General features: G+C 37.9%; 1 protein-coding gene across 1 annotated transcript; it reads right to left on the reverse strand.

The window, feature by feature from the left end:
* Nucleotides 1–8,694: 8,694 nt before the first annotated feature.
* On the reverse strand, nucleotides 8,695–15,041 carry CLEC4E (C-type lectin domain family 4 member E). The gene is made up of 6 exons (XM_007502889.3): nucleotides 14,778–15,041; nucleotides 14,250–14,339; nucleotides 13,370–13,468; nucleotides 11,867–12,018; nucleotides 10,555–10,670; nucleotides 8,695–9,581 (listed from the first exon to the last, which is right to left on the reverse strand). Exons 1-6 carry the CDS (start codon nucleotides 14,812–14,814, stop codon nucleotides 9,416–9,418), a joined length of 660 nt encoding a protein of 219 aa, XP_007502951.1. The 5' UTR covers nucleotides 14,815–15,041; the 3' UTR covers nucleotides 8,695–9,415.
* Between the last annotated feature and the right edge of the window lie 2,671 nt (nucleotides 15,042–17,712).

The following is a 17,712-nucleotide window of genomic DNA, read 5'->3' on the forward strand; positions in this document are numbered from 1 at the left end:
TTTTATATTTGTATGTCAATATCATCAATTGTCTTTTTAATCTTAAATATTTTCTTTTGTACTTCCAAAAACTGAGGGTAGGTTGCAGCATACTGCCAAAGGGATCCATGAAACAGAAATAGTTAACATGCCTGTGGTGTGCTTTTTACTAACTGGCACTGTTTTCAGTAAGATATTAGTGTGATAAGAACTGCACAGGAAATGGGGGCTAGTTCAGGGAGCTATAATGGGGAGGATAATGAGGGTGCAACAGGGAGAAGTTGATGAAATTAATCACTAGGGTGTGGTACAAGTAATGAGTAATTCATTACATTAAATAATTTTGAAAAATAAGTAGAATTGGAAGTATTGGATAATCTTGCGAATTTCACAGATTTCAGAATTGGAACCTTCACCTTCTTGGAAAGGTGGAACAAGGGGGAGGCAACCAAAACTTGATGATTGGTTTCTGTGGCAAACATGATTGATCCATTTCTTCTGCTCAATGGCTCACTGATTTGAGATTCAGTCCTCAAAGTCAGCAAGGAGCAAGTGGTTCATCTGGCTTCATCATCCCTTTCTATCCTTTGGTGGCTTCTCTGTTGTCCCATCTGCAGATGTAAGAAAAAAAAAGAAGGTGGAGAAAAGAGGATATGTACTAACCCATCTAGAGCAGCTAGGTGATGCAGTAAATAGAGCACTGGACTTGGAATCAAGAAGACTCTTTGTGAATCCAAATCCAGTCTCAGATATTTACCAGCTTTGTGACCCTGGACAAGTCACTTACCCCTGTTTGCCTTGGTCTCTTCATTATGTGAAATGAGCTTGAGAAGAAAATGGCGAACCCCTCCAATCTCTTTTGCCAAGAAAATGCCAAATAGGGTTAGGTGTCTGACATGACTGAAAAATGGCTAAACAACAACCAACTCGTCCTTATTGTTTTATAGACACAGGGTTAGTTGAAAATTTCTAAAAACTTTATTAGATCTATAAGTGGAAAAAAAATATCCCATCAGCTATGGTGTGCATGGTTAATTGCTATTTGAGATAGGCCAATACTGACCTTCAATAAACAAAGAATAAAAATGCCCTGGGAGAAAACTTTGCCCTCCCAACCACTGCCATCCAAGAAAAAAATGCCTTGGGTTGTAAAATATTTTAAAAGCCTCAGAGGGTTTATAGATCTAGTCAGGGATTGTGAAGTTTTCAAAGTTTGTAACTTTGACTAATTTTTTCCTCCCTTAGAATCCTTCTTCCCTATTTTTCCTTCTATCCAATTCATCTGCACAACAAAACAGAAATAGGACTCTTTAGAGACCTGAGTTCAAATCCAGCCTTGGATACTTACTAGCTGTGTTTCCTTGGGCAAGTCATTTAACCTCTATTTGCCTTGGTTTCCTCGACTGTTAAGTTCTTGCTTAGCAAAATGCTTGGCACATAGTAGGCACTATAAATGGTAGTTTTATTATTACTTAGTGACACTTTGCTCAAAATTTATTCAAACATGCATTAAGAATTGTGAACTTTAAATTACTCCATCCTACTTAGATCTTACTTTATGGTGAAGATAAAGTCGTAATCTTCTGATTAAACAATGAAGGTACTTAGTTCTTACTTTATAGTGAAGCTAGAACTTTAAGCTAAGTCTATTTTTAGATCTTACTACAAAAAGGTGTTAAGTAACTATAAAGGTTAAATTAATCACAGAAAGGTTAAATAACTAACAAAAGGTTAACTTAACAAAGAAGTGTTAAGTAACTCAAAAGATATAATCTAATAAAAGAAGATGAGAACTAAAGAATGGGCTGTCCTGGAGACAAAGTCTCTAATGTGATTGGTAGATGTGAAAATTTAGAGGAGAGAACACAAGAGTCTATATATTTATCTCACTTCCTCTCTCCGGTACCTTTTGGCAACGGAGAGGTGACTGGTGGCAGCATGCTGAGCTTTTTGGCATCTTGGCATGGCTACAGCTATTGTCCGGTTCGATGGTGAGTTTCTGGCTGAGTTTTTTCTCCTTTATTTTCCAAACTTTATACTTTTAGAAGCCTCTAATCTCCTTCAGAGACCAAGTGGTGGAGATCTTAAACTCCCCCTGGCACAGGCCAGACAGGAGAAATCCTATATCCTCTTCCCTTGTTCTCCTTAAATTCTTCCCTCTATATTAATTAAAATTGCCATAAATTTCCAGACTGACTTGGGTATTTTATTTGGGATTTTTCCCTGGCAATCAATTAATTTAGATTTTAAGTCACAACCCTAAAATCTAATCTCTAATACTCATAATCATAACAATAATAAAATTGTGTCAACTCTATTATCTAATATCACTGTATCTCAATTGATGACTGACTAAGAAAGTTTTATTAGTCATCTAGGGGTCCCAGCTTAGAAGGGTCTGACTACCCTCTCTTGTGCATTCTCCATCCTGTTTTCTTCATCTCCAGAACCATCAATCGATGAGATTTAGAGTCCAAGACAACAATGTCCTCTCCAGAATTTGGAGAAGCCAAATTATGAATGTCCAGAGTAACCATTCCAGACCATTCAGTTCATAAAATCACAGAATCACTGAATTTCAAAATTGGAAGGCTATCTCATCCAACCCAGGCTCAAAAGGAATCAACCATAACATACCTGACAAATGTTATTTATTTCATTCCATTCAACAAATATTTTAAAAGCATCTACTGGATTGAAGACACAAAGGATAGAGAGATTTAAAATAATGACAAAGTTCCTACTCTCAAGAAGCTTACCTTCTGATGAAGGGTAGAAATTGGGACTTGATAAGAATACAAATAAATATAACAGTGTTTGAAGAAGGCAAAGGATGAACCTAGACAGAATATTCTAGTAAAATATGAGGAGAGAGATAAAAATTTCAGTTGGAGGAGGCATGTTCCTATTTATTAATGTTTGCCATGTTCTTGATAATGAAAAAGGAAATTAGGAGAAAAAAGGCTGTGTTGAATGGTAATGAAAAGGCAAAGGGAGTATTAGTGGGTTAAAGAATCTGGGGAGGAAAAGTAATAAAGGCAAAATTCATAAGAAAAATAGGTGGAGGAAGCAAATTAATATTTCAGGAAAAATTATTCTCCACATTAATAAATCAATATTTTAGGTGGAAGGATAATTACAGGAAGGGCAAAGGATCTCATCTAAGGACAGGAGAAAATAAAAGAAAAAAATGACTTAGAATGTGAAGGGAGACGCAGATGAGAAGCTTTCCATTTCTCTACCCTGACTTTGGGAGTGGGAGGATAACATGGGAGCAGGAAGAGAGGAACACAGAGAAACAGCAGAGGTGGTATATTTGGACAGTCATACAAAGTCAATCCTTCAAAGGCAAGAAGGAGGTGAGATAAAGTTAATATCACCAATCTTGCTGAGTGGTTTTGATACTTCTTAAGGTTCTCTGCTACAGGAAAGGACCATGGAGGTTCAGTGGATCAAGAGTCAGGACTGGAGACAGGACATCCTGGTTTCAAATCTGGCCTCAGACATTTCTTAGCTGTGTGACCCTGGGCAACTCACCTAATCCCTATTGCTTAACCTTTACTGCTCTTCTTCCTTGGAAACAATACATGGTATTGATTTTAGGATGGAAGGTAGGGTGTTTTTGTTTTTGTTTTTTTTAATGGAGAAGAAGAAGAAGAAAGGGCCATTGTCAACTTCCTTTAGAGGAGTAGTGGTTGTGTATCCTGGAAAGCATGGCTCAGAGAGAGTAGAGGAGGTACAAAGATGCAAATGACACAACATTAAACAGAATAATCATTGAGGAAAAAGAAAAGGGACAACATAAGACCCTCCTTTCCACCATCTTTATTAGGATACAGACAATTACTCAATCAAGAATTAGCATTCCTGGGGATTGATCCTAAATCAATTTTTGCTTTGGGTCCAATATTCCTTGCAATGTATAATTGAGGCACAACATTATATATAGAATTTGATTTTTTTATTTCATTAGTATAGGAAGATCCTGGTGAGGAACTTCCTTTGTGAATGCAGATTGGTACCATTTCTGCAACTTTAGTCCTAGAGAGTTTTGTAGGGAACTCATAGATACTACTTATTAACTGGGTGACTAGAAGGCATCCTAGACTTCAGGTTCTCAACTTTAAAAAAAAGGAGGTAGGACTGTATCATCTCTCAGGTCTCTTTCAGCTCTAAATCCTTTAATAGTATGAAGCGTGAGTAGTAATAACTCACATTTTCCTGGTGCTTTAGATTTCTTCACAGCATCCTTGTGAGGTAAGAAGAAAGTGTGATCCCTATTTTATAAAACAGAAGATGAGACTCAAGGGTTGTAAAGTGTTTTGCCACTTCCACAAAGGCACTTTTCAGAGAGAGGCCATTCTTTCACACGTAGCAACCCAAGGCTACCCACCTATAGAGCAACAAGAACCAGTTAAGGAATTTCAGCCAGACTACATGCCCCACTGAGATAAGGTGGCCCATCACTTCTAAACTATGAGTGTTATCAGAGGGATGGTAGCCAACAATGGCAGATGTTAGATTTAAAAGAGTGAAGCCCATAAACTGTTATATTTAAAATGGTTGATGTTGTAAACTTCGAGAATTAAAATAGTTGAGGGTCATAAACTGTAGTGAGTAAAATGGTGGAAGATATAAATTGTGATAGATATAAGAGAAGGTGAGTAAATTTGACCGCAGAAAATATGTTTCACTACAGTGTCTTGGTTTCTAAATCAAATATATAAGGTGGTCGCCAGGGAAATATTCCCAATTATTCAATATACCCAAGTCAACTGGGTTTTATAGAGATTTTAATTAATAATACAATGAGTAATTAAAGGAAAGAGAGAAAAAAGGAAACAAGTATGAAGGGCCTTAAGCCAACATGGCCTAGACCTGAGTCTTAAGAGAAAGAGAGAATCAGTCAGTTTTTCATCACTCACCACAAGGTCTGTCTAAGCAAGGATGTCTGGGGAACAGAGTCTCCCCAGAGGGAGTTCCAACCAGAGTCAACCTCTCAAGGGACTTCTTCTCAAGAGATCTTCAAAAGGCCTCCTCCAAAAGGATCTATCTCCAAGGATCTATCTCCAAGGATCTCCAAGCCTCCCTTGCTCAAGAGATACCTTTTCTTATACATGGGTTTTTTTCCTATGTCACCTCCCCTAAGTTCTTCCATCTACCTATCACCATAGATGTTTCCTAAAGGACAGCCCATCTGAATTCCTGCTAAATCGACTAATCTCCTCAGTAAGTCTGAACCAGAGAAAATGCTGCTGTATCAACTAATCCCCTCAGTAAGTCTGAACCAGAGAAAACACAGCTGAGTTGACTAATCTCATGAAGAGAAGACTTGCTCGACCCTTTTAGGTACCTAGCATCCCATTGCCCATTGTATCAATTCTAAAAAACAGGCATGGCTCAAAGAACTCCTTGCCTTATTATAAGCATGGGTCCAAGTACTTTCATTGTTTAGCAAGGAGTTTTCTCCCCTAAAGCAGTCTTAAGTACGGGTGGAGTAGAGGTCCTCCCATTTCTGATCCTGGCGAGTTCTCACATCAAAATGGGGAATGTTTCCAGTAGGGAATTTGTTCCAATGGAGGATTCCTCAATGTAGAAATTTTTAACATTCACAAGTCCGAGAAATTTCAAGATTTACACAGAAGAAACAGTAAGTAGGTATCCATCCTTTCCAACCACCTACCTTCCTACCAGTGTACATTGGGTCATTCAATCCTAATAACATGAAGAATAAGAAATGTCAAACTTTTCTCAGTTGAACAGGAAATGTGGGTGTGTTTGTAGTATATTCTCTAAGAAATAGAACTTTGGGGTTAGAAAAAACAAGTCCAGGTTTCTCATTAATTACTCAAATCTTTTATTGTAATTCATTTACTTTTCCACTTGTCAGCAAATATACACAATACTGAACTTTTTTTTTTTTAAAGACTAGGTCTTCCTAGCTCTTCCAGGCTGGAAATGCAGTAGATCACCTTGAAGGTTTTGACCCATTCTCTTTCTGACCTGGCTTGACTTACCCATTTGCAGACTGGTGGTCCCTCACCCCTGAGAGCTCACCATATCGATGCCCAATAATCCAAGGAACTGATCAGGTTCTTCCTTACTGTAGCTCACAATTTCTGAATTCAAGTGATCCACCAGCCTCACTCTACCCAGCAGCAGAGATCAGAGGCATGTAACACTATGCCTAGATTTTATTAATTTTTAAAACCAATTGGAGGACATAATTACATAACAGTAAGGTATGATTTCCTTAAAACACCTTGTTATTATTCTTGAAGGATAACTAAAAATTGTTGTTAGAACTCCTGGAGTCCTAAACATGGAGATCAGTTTTTAAAATGGATGATTATTTTGTTAATAGTATACTTACCCCTTTTACAAAATGCTTTAATGATGATGGTCAACTGAGAAAGACTTGGCAACTGATCAATACAATAACCCAAGATAATTTCAAAAGGCCCATATTGGAAAATGATGCAATGTATCTCCAGAGAGAGAGAGAGAGAGATCAGATGCACTCTGAGCACAGATTGAAACATACTCTTTTATTTTGTATTTTCTTTTTAATTTTTTGAACATGGCTAATATGGAAACATGTTTTTACATGACTTTGTAGATCATCAATTGGTATCATATCTTCTTTGGTATCATAGATTGCCTTCTCAATGGATAGGGAAGGGGTGGGAAGGAAGAATAAAATTTGGAAATTAAAATATTTAATGAATGCTAAAAATAAATAAATGCCCAGAAGGAAAATGCTTTACTCAGCAATCCAACTAAGTGGGAAAGTGAATTGTATTGTTTTCCCATTTTACAAATGACAAAACTGAAGCTCATAGAAGAAGCAACATTGGCTAATATAATCCTTTTGCCTTCTGGGCTGCTGTTCTATAAATATTTCCAGGGAAATTCAGGATGTTGGGAAGTACCTATTATCCAAAGGTCACAGAAACAATAAAGTCTTTAACTTAGTATTGAGACTTCTGGGAAGAAGACACAGGAAGACAGTCACACAGGAGGAAGGGTGGTAGAAAGGGTCAGCATGCCTGATCTCTAAGCATCTTCTGGGATAAGCTTCAAGTCCCATTGCAGAACAATGGCAATTGTTCCACTGCAGAGAAATTGTGGAGAATTGAGGATGTGGCCCACACAATGATTACCTCATGCATTTCTTTCATTTCTCTGTTCCCAAAGAAAGGTGAGCCTCCTCTCTCCTCCATGCTGGAGAGTGGGCAGGAAATCCTGATTTTCCCTCTGGAGTTAATGGTGTGAACAAATAGCTTCTTATCACTTCCCACCTGGCTGAAGTCCTTTGGACTTCTCCAACTTCACCCAGGGATGTCATAATCCAGCAAGATCACATGAATCTGGATGCTCTTGCCTCATCAGTACCCTCTGCCCTGAGACCGGAGTGATTGGACCACCAATTCCAGAGCCCCAATTTAAGCAGGGCTCTCAGGCCAGCCATCTCTTCATTTCCCATTAGGCTGTGGTCCTTTGAATTTGTCTCCTTTGAATTATGCCCTAGCTAGCACATGGTACTTTCTCCTTTCTCCCTTCCCTCACTTTTCAGCTTCCTTTTGCATGTTTTCTTCTTCCATTAGATTATAAAATCCTTGAGGGCAAAAATGATCCCCCCCCACACTTTTTTTTTAAAATCCTTACCTTCTTTCTTGGAATCAAGGCAAAAAAGCAGTAAGCACTAAGAAATGGCATTTAAGGGACTTAGCCAGGGTCACACAGCTAGGAATTGTCTCCTACCAGATTTGAACCCAGGTTCTCCCAGGTCCAGGACTGGCTCTCTATCCCCTGAACCACCTAGCTTCCCCCTTTCTTTTTTCACATATATGTACTTGTATCCCCTGTGCTTAGCACTGTGCCTGGCACATGGTACTTGTTTAATATTATCAATGAATTAATTGATTAACCAAATGAACTGTCCCTTACAACGCCCACCTAATACTCTCTTTTTTTAATTACCACCCTTTATTCCCTTTAATATAAGTGAAAATTTGGCAGTCGCAACTCTTAGTTTGTGTATGGTTAGTGACAGCAAGTGAGAAGAGATAGTGAGAGATGGGGAGAGAAAAGTTTCTCTTTGCTCTTATATAGAATCAGACTGAGACATGTTATTCCTCTCGAGTGCTAATATGAGAGAGACAGAGAGCGAGACACACAGAGACAGAGAAAGAGAAAAAGAGAAAGAAAGAAGGAGGGAGAGAAAGAAGAGAGAGGAAGGAGGAAGTACCTTGAGAAGAGGAAATCAATTGGGTTTAGATGGGGATTTTTTCTAAAATAAAGGGTAAAACTAAGTGTTAACCTTATGTTTTATTGTATTGTATGTATTATGTTGATCATAATAACCCTAAAAATAAATGAATTTGATTTGACCATAAAAAAGAAAAAGAATCAAGGACTATGTAAGAAAACAAAATCTAACAATTTGCTATCTAGAAGAAACATATTAAAAGCAAAGACACATACAGAATGAAAATGAGAGATGAAACAGAATCTATTGTGTTCCAAGTCTCTCTAAATAAATAGGAATTGTAAACATGATCTCAATTAAGGCAACAATTAATCTTTTAAAAATCTAAAGCAGTGGTTCTCAAACTTTGAGATCTAAGATCCCTTTATACTTTTTAAAATTAAATTGATTTTAAAGTATTTTTCCAAGGTTACCTGATTCATGTTCTCTCTCTCTCTGTCTCTCTCTGTCTCTGTCTCTGTCTCTCTCTGTCTCTGTCTCTCTCTCTCTCTCTCTCTCTCTCTCTCTCTCTCTCTCTCTCTCTCTCTCTCTCTCTCTCTCTCCTCTTCTTCCATCCCAGAGCTGACAAACAATTCCACTGGGTTATACATGTATTATCACTCAAAACCTATATCCATATTATTCATTTTTGTATAGAATAGTCTTTTAAAACTGAAACCCCAAATCCTATGCCCATATAAACAAGTGATAAATCCATAAGTTTTTCTTCTGTGTTTCTACTTCCACTGTTCTTTCTCTTGATGTAGAAAACACTCTTTCTCATAAATCCCTTGGGATCGTCCTGGATCATTGCATTGCTACTAGTAGCAAAGTTGATTTCATTTGATCCTCCCACAATGTTTCAGTTACTATTGTACAATGTTCTCCAGGTTCTGCTCATTTCACTCCACATCAGTTCATGAAGGTCTTCCCAGTTTTTAAACCTTTTTTGCTTTTAAAAATTATTTAGGATCCTAAAGAACTTTTATATTGTGGGTTATATCATTTTTTTGTGTGAGTTATACCTATCAATATTTATCATGTTAGAAATTAAGACCAAAAAATTTGTTAAATGGTTTTTCATTTATTAATTTGTTTAAAAATAACAATAATAAACACCTTATATGTTAATATAAATAGCACATTTCATCCTTTACTATATACATATTACAAATAGTCTCTCCACTATTTTTTCTCAACAGAAAAACTTCTCACTGGCTTTTCACAAATTCGATACATTTTGAAAAAGCAGGTCATATCATTCCAGTTGCGATTTGCATTTGAACTGTCTCTTATGGTTACACAGTCCTCAACCCCAGCAATGTTGTTTGGCTCCCCTACATCCCAGAAGCTGTAAGAGACATGAAAGATGTTAATTCACAGGGGAAAGTCTGGGGAGGTTTTAGGCAGAGGATGAGTGAGTAAAGTTATTCTGTTTTCATTTCTTTGGCATTATTGTCTCCATCTTCAATTTTTACATGCAGGTCATTTCATTGACCAGTACTATTTGTTAATGATGTCCTCAGGAGCAGCAAAATGATACAATGGAAAGGGATTTGAATTGGATATCAGAAAACCCAGATTCTTCTAATCCCATTTCTGTCCTCAATCATATAACTTTAGATATGTCATCCAATCTCTCTTAGTCTCCATTTCCTTCCCTAATATAAACTGGGTATAATAATATATTATTGCTGCTTATATCTGCTTATATCATAGGCTTCTTTAGAATGATCAGTTAACTTTATATATATATATATATATATGAAAATGATTTTTAAACTATAACTTACTAAATATGTATAAAAAGATTAAGGAGTAGAGAGAGATATTTCTAGGTTTAAAAAAAAAAACATCCAGGTCACTGAAGTGATCTCTCTCTCAAACATCTTTTTCCCCCTATTTATTGCCAATCCTGAGCCCCAAATTCTAAATGCTATTTAGTTTTTGGTCTCTCTCCCACTTTATAAGCTTTATTCATTCATTCATTCATTCATTCATTCATTCATTTCTATTCCTCCTCTTTTTTCTCCTTCCCCCTCCTCCTCTGTTTCTGTCTTTCTGTCTCTCTCTACCACTACCCTTTCTTTCCTCATGGTACTACTAGATAATGGGACAAAAAAGATGCATGGATCTTTTTCCTTCTCTATTCCCTTATACATCCTACCCAGCTGCACAAAAGATGGAACCAGAACTATCTCATGAAATAGCAACAGAAAAAAAAAAGAAAAGAAATTCTCCCTGAGACTCCTTTCACATGTGACTCATGAAAACAAGTACAGAGAAGATGATGGGAAACCAGTTTCCTTTAGGAAGGAAATCACCTTAAAGCTTTGTTGAACGGTGTGTCATCCACCCACTGCCATTGACCATCAACCACTTGGTCTGTTAGCCCAATGTAGAACTCTTTTCCACTGGGTTTTGTTTGATAAAGGAAATTCTAGAGAAAATACAATTGAACAGTTGGAGATTATTGATTTTAGCTAATGACTAAGCAAAGGCAACAACTATTAAATGGGAAAAGTCATAAATTTGGGGAGTCCAGCAAAGAGAAATGAATGAATGCACCTCTTTGATTGAAAGTGGCCCTAAAAGATCTTGTCCCTTGTTGCATTGTTGGTGGAGTTATGAAATGATCCAACTATTCAGGAGGGTCATTTTGAACTATGCCTAAAGGGCTATAAAACTGTACATACTCTTTGACTCTGTACTACCACTATGGGACTTATATACCAAAGAGATCATAAAAATAGGGAAAGTACCTACATGTACAAAAATATTTATAGCAGCTGTTTTTGTGGTGGCAAAGAATTGGAAATTGAGAAAATGTTCATCAATTGGGGAATGGCTAAACAAATTGTGGTACATGTTGGTGATGGAATACTATTGTGCCACAAGAAATGATAAGCAAAATTATTTCAGAAAAAGCTGGAAAGTTCTGCATGAACTGATGCAAAGTGAAATGGGAAGAACTGGGAGAAAATTGTACACAGTAACAGCAATATTGTCTGATGATCAATTGTGAAAACTTGTCTATTCTCAGCAATGCAATGATCTGGGACAAACCTGAAAGACTTATGTCAGGAAATGCTATTCATCTCTAGAGAAAGAACTGTTGGAATCGTATGAATGTAGATCAGAGCTTCACTCCAATTCTGGCAGTCATGGAAATTTTAACTTGATCCATTTTTCTGACCTGGGACAATTTGAACCTTAAGTAGGCTAGAACCCTGTGGTCTGGGAGGAAGGGGTCATCGCATTTGTGCCATACTTTGTGTGTACACTCAATCAGCTGTAGCCCTGCTAAAGCTTAGAACAGCTCAGGAGATCTACCAACCTCAGTCTTCCCTAGTAGAAGAGATTAAAGGCTTGTGCTATTGTCCCCAGTTCCTTACAAATACCAGAAAAAATATGCTATCGTCCTCAGAGGTTTATCAATGTACAAAATAAATTCTTCTTCATTATTACATACAAATCTCATCAAATAGGGTCCTTATCCAGGGATGTAAGTTAGAATCATTAGGAAATAACATGTATGTGTAAACTAAGATGCAATCTCAGCTTGGACCAGGAGCATCTGGAAGAGGAGATGGACTCTTTGGGATATATTGACTCCTGTGGAAGTTCTTAAGATACCTGTTCTTCTTGTGTGTTGATAACTGCCAGATGGGCCCCAACTGTTTCACAATTCTTCAAACTTGCAGTCCAAGTCATGGTGTCATTAGAGAAGAAGTAACAGCTAAACTGAAAATTTTTCCAGTTCAGTGGGCAGCAATTACTGATAGAGCCTAAGGAGAGTTTAAAGTTATAGTGAGTATCCCATTAGAAAAGAGGACAAGGACAGAAATTGTCATTAGGACCAATCTAGGCCACTGGGAAATAAAGTCCATCTATTCACCATCAGAATAAAATGAGTGTCATTCAAAATTCCTACCCTAAGATTTTAATCAATTTCAGTATCAGTTTCATAAATACTATTATTCCTATTCTTAGCATGTGTCGCTTCTTAAACTATGGTCTCCTATATGCCACTGTAATTCAGTTTATATTTATTTAGAGTCCCTAACACATTCAAGGCAGTGGAGCTACAAATAGTCTCCAAATAGAGGCTGCTATTTGGTGTAATGGAGAGAGCACTGTGCCTAGAGTCAAGAAGATCTGGGTTCTAATCCAGATTCATGACTCTGAGCAAGTAATTTAAATTGAACGTGGCTCATTGTCCTCAATTGTAAAATGAGAATAATAATAGAAGCACCTACCTAGCAGGATCATTGTGAGAATCAAATGAGATAATATTTGTAAGCTTAGCATCAGGTGCACAGCAGATCTATATAAATTCATATTCCTTTCCCTATCTTTCTTTGCCTTCAAAAGGCTTACAATTTAAGAGAGTAAGCCACAGAAATAAGTAATTTTAATATAAATCAAATATGATAAAGTACAAAAGGAAATCCAAAGATGTTAGTAGAGATTTGGAAAGGGAGAAACATAACCATAAACCAAACCTAACTCAGAATCTCTTCCAGTTTATACTACTGTGGGAAGAAATGATTGAATATTATCTGTACTTTTTTCAAAGTATGTAGGCATTTTTCTCATTACTCTCCATCACCTCAGACAAAAGCAGATAAGCAGATGACTGGCCTCATACCTGAGAATTGGAATAAATTTAACAATCCTAGAAAGTACATTTCTAAAGTGTTTCCTAAATCTCCACCTTACACAGTGTTCTTTCATTTCCTTTCTGGTTTTAGAAGTAGGTGATGATTGAGATGAAGAATGGCACTGCCATCATTATTGCTAAAGCAAATAAATGTCAGAATCTCTTCTAATCCTTTAAGTTCCTTATTACTTTCTCCAAAGTTCCTGACCTGATGAAAAATTATTATTAAATTATTCTGCCCATGCCTTTCCTCCCATATTTAGCCTCCCAAGAAGTAGTCAACATGACCTTGGATCAATCCTCCATGTCATGCAGATCAGATGGGTTAGATTGCCCAGGTGATCCATGAAAGAACTAGACCTTCTTTAACTATGATTTACTTCCTGTTTCTCTTCTTTCCAAATGCTCTTAAATCAACCTATGAGTACAGGGGGAATGTGGGTGTATGAATGGGTCTCATTTGATAGATGACATACGTGAGGCATCAGGAAAGCAAGAGAGTTCCTTTAAATGGCCAATCAGATCAGACTGGTTTGTGATTTCTTCACAGTCTTGAAAGAAGATGCGATATGACACTAGAAAGAAGTAACAATTTCATTGGTCTTTCACTTTCAATACTTCTTTTCTCTTCTGTCTACTTTTCCTTCATCACTGAGGGGCACTGGATTGTATTCTAGAATTCTGTTAGGGTTTTTTACTAAGAAGAAAAAATATATATCCTTATATTATTTGGTTTCCACTTCCCTACTCCATCTCACCTTGACACTCTCCCTTGAGTACAAGATCAGTTGCCAGGTTTTTCAAAATTAAAAAAGGAAGGAAGGAAGGAAGGAAGGAAGGAAGGAAGGAAGGAAGGAAGGAAGGAAGGAAGGAAGGAAGGAAGGAAGGAAGGAAGGAAGGAAGGAAGGAAGGAAGGAAGGAAGGAAGGAAGGAAGGAAGGAAGGAAGGAAGGAAAGAAAGAACAAAGAAAAAAGAGGGAGGGAGGAAAGGAGAGAGGGAGGGAGGGAGGGAGGATGGAGGGAAGGAAGAAAGGAAGAAGGGAATAGAAAAGAGAGAGAAAGAGAAAGGCAGAGAAAGAAAAAGACAGAAAGAATGAGAAAAAAAGAAAGAAAAACAGAGAGAGGTAGAGACAGAGACAGAGAGAAGGAGAAAGAGTGAAGAAAGTTCTACAAGGGCTTTAACACCAAGAGTATAATGATATATCTGCACTGATTTGGTTGTGTGTCCCAAAAGGTGCTACATGGAAAAGGGAATAGAGAAAACAGTCTGAGACCCCAGGAGGAAACAAGGGGAGTAAAAGGGCAAAAAGAGAATTCTTGACTTCCATAGACATATGACAGGCAGAGTCCAACTTACGAACACATTTAGTAATGAAACACAAGGTAAGCAATGATACAGCCATTCCAGCAAAAACCAAATGACGGTGAGAAAAACACTCTGCTCTCCCTGTGAAGACAGAAAGTCCCAAACAAAAGATCACCCTCTCATAAAGACATGGGAACAGAGCATGGTATTTTCTAACTGCAAGTCTATCTTCATTGAGTACCATGAGAAATCCTAGAATATAAATCTAACTAGAACCCAGCGCCCACAAATCTCTCCCTTTCCTAGCTCTTTCCTTTGCTTCTCACCTCCATCTTTGCCATTGTTTTCTCTTCTATTAACTGCTTGCCTTTTAACTGTCTTTCTCCAGAATTTCCTGTTTCCCAGTCGCTACCCTCTTGCCTTCACATCTCTTCTCTTGAGGTCATTTTTGTACCCCTATAATTCTTTTTCATCTTCATCCCCCACTTGTTCCTTTCCCAATTGCTCTGTCTCCCTCCCTTCACCACTTCACCCAAGGAAAGAGTTCTATGCACCAAAAGGAAAAACCATCAATGTTACCTGTTTTTTCTGCTGCAGAGGCTTTGGAGGGATCCATTTCTCTTCTCTGGCTCTCTCACTAACTTAAGTGCCTTCTCTTGTTGATAATATTCAGGGAAGATGATTTGGAAAGCTTGAGCCCTCCTCAATCATCCTATATGTGCGTGTTCCTCCCAGCAGTCATAGAATATTAAATTTCCCTGGGGCAACATGAGCTTACTATAGGATTTCCTCACTCTTGTGAGTAATCAAGAAGTGTCAACTTCCTATCTGGACTCCAGCAGTGTATGTCATTAATTCTGTTCACTCTTACAAACAGCAATAGGGTGGAAATGAAGCAATGGCACTAAAAATGTGCACAGGCGTCAGATGAACTGGGGGAGACCACAAAAAACTTTCCTTTCTTGGTTTATTTTTGTAATTACATTAAAGTTATGGTATAACAGATTCAGAGCTGAGACAATGGAGGTTCGATTCCTTTATTTTACAGTAGAGAGGTAAAGCTATTTGCCCAAGGTTAGACAGGGAGTGATGGGGCTGACATCCACACCCAGGACTTCAGATTTCAAATCCAGAGCTCATTCCATGGTATTTCCTTGACATTTTTTTCAAGGTCTCAGTATATCCCATTTCTTTCATGGAGCCTTCTTAGACTACTCTAACCTACGTGCATTTTTCCGTCTCTGAATTCCACTTGCTTTTACAAATTCACCCCATCTGAGAGTTTTTCTTTCTTAGATTTTCCCCTAATGGTTTTACATGTTCAAATCTTGTCTGTTCCTCCAATTTTAGACCCCTTGAAAGCATGGTTCTTGCCATATAATTCTCTTGTACCACCACCACTCTCCCCCAGCACAGTCCTAGCCATATTATAATAGGATTGATAAGTGCTCATTAATTCATTGATGATGTGTTTTATAGCTTCCATGATTTTGTTCCTTCTCTTATTTGAGGTGTTAGTGACCGTTTGGGCTCAATGATATTTCAGTCATAAATTTATATCACTCCATTTCCTAGAAATAACTATCAAAATAATAAAGCTAACATGTAAACAGTACTGTGAGAATTACAGAGTGTTTTGCATATGGTATCTCATTTGATCCTTATAACAGCTCTTATCCCCATTTTACAGATGAGAAAACTGAGACCAAAAAGAGTCAAAATAGACACTGTCGATAAGTACCTGAGGTATGATTTGAACTCATGTCTTCCTGACATTCGATATTCTTTTTATTATCAATAATCCATCATCTACTATGTGCTAGGCACTGTGCTGGATCCTGGGCATACAAAAAGAGACAAAAGACAGTCCCTCTTCTCAAAGAGCTTACAGTCTAATGAGGGAGATAACATGCAAACAAATGTATATAAAGTCAGCTATGTAAAGGATAAATAGAATGTAATTAACCAAGGGAAGGCACTAGAATTTAGAGAGCTCAGAGAAGGCTTCCAAAAGGAGGTAGAATTGTAGAATTGTAGCCTTAAAGAAAGCGAGAGAGGTCAGTAGTCAGAGTGCAGAAGTATTGAAGGCATGCGGGACAAACAGAAAAAGTGACCAGATCAGATTAAAAGCCAAACCTTGAGATGGAAAATCCTGGGTTCAAATCTGACCTCAGAGACTTCCTAGCTATATGACCCTGGGAAAGTCACTTACCCCCATTGCCTAGACCTAGACTAGAAAAATGATGATACTCTCTGAAGTAATATGGAAGGAAGGATATGGAAGGGGTTGGGGGTGGGGGAAGATAATGAATTCTGTTTTGGATATATTAAGTTTAAGATGCCTACTGGAAATCCAGTTCAAGATGCCTGAAAAAGAAATTAGAGAAGCAAGTTAAAAGTCAGCAAAGTAATTGGATTAGGAAAAACAGATTTGAAAATCATCAGAATTGAGATGATCATTAAATTCATGGAAACTTGATGAGATCACCTAGTGAAGTAGAATAGAGGGAGAAGAGGACTCAGGACATAACCCTGTGGGATGCCCATGGTTACAGGGAGTGATCTTCAAGAGAATATACCCAAGAAGCCAGAGAAGGAACAGTCAGACAGGAAGGAGGAGAACCAGGAGAGAGTGGTGTCTCAAAAACCCAGAGAGAAGAGTATATCTAGGAGAAGAGAGTGATTACCAGCATCAAAGACCTCAGAGAAGTCAAGGAGAAGGAGCACTGAGGAAGGACCATTGGATTTGGCAACTAAGCAGTCATTAATAACTTTGGAAAGAGCAATTCTGGTGGAAGTCAGTAAGAGATGAAGAAGAGTGAGAGGAGAGCAAGGGGTGGCATATATGGAAGATGGGCTTTTTGAGGAGTTAGCAACAAAGGGCAGAAAAGAAATAGAGTGATAATTATTAGCAGAGATGGAAGGATCAAGTGAGAGGTTGTTTTTTGTTTTATTTTGTTTTCAGAAAATAGGGGAGACTTGAGCATTTTAGGAGGTGGTAGGAAATGAGCCAATGAACAAGAAAAGATTGAGAATAAGTGACAGCAAGGATGACAGAGGGAAGAGAGAGGAATGGAATGGGATCACTTGAACAAGTGAAGGGATTTGTCTTGATAAGGAGTAAGACTACTTCATCATTTGAGACAGGGGTAAAGGGAGAAATAGTGACAGAAGGCACTTGAGTGATAAGAGAGGAGGAAAGAGGGAGAAGAGAGTTGACAGTGAATCACTTTAATTTTTTATTGAAATTAATATAAGGCAAAGTTGACAGCTGAGGGAGAGAGAGAGAAGGGAGAACCATAGGAAGGTTTAAGGGGGGATGAAAAGATTTGAAAAAGTCATTGTGGAGAGTGGAGAGTGGTTTGATGAAGGATGTATAGTGGGATGTCCTAGCTGCAAGGAGGTCCAATTGAGGTCATGTAGCATAAATGCATAGAGGACCCAGTCAGAATGATCATGTGTCCTTCAACAGCACATGTCTAGGTGTAGAGGTGGAAAATGGCGGGAGTGATCC

The sequence above is a fragment of the Monodelphis domestica genome, chromosome 5, assembly GCF_027887165.1.
Source record: "Monodelphis domestica isolate mMonDom1 chromosome 5, mMonDom1.pri, whole genome shotgun sequence".
In the NCBI taxonomy this organism is placed as follows: domain Eukaryota; kingdom Metazoa; phylum Chordata; class Mammalia; order Didelphimorphia; family Didelphidae; genus Monodelphis; species Monodelphis domestica.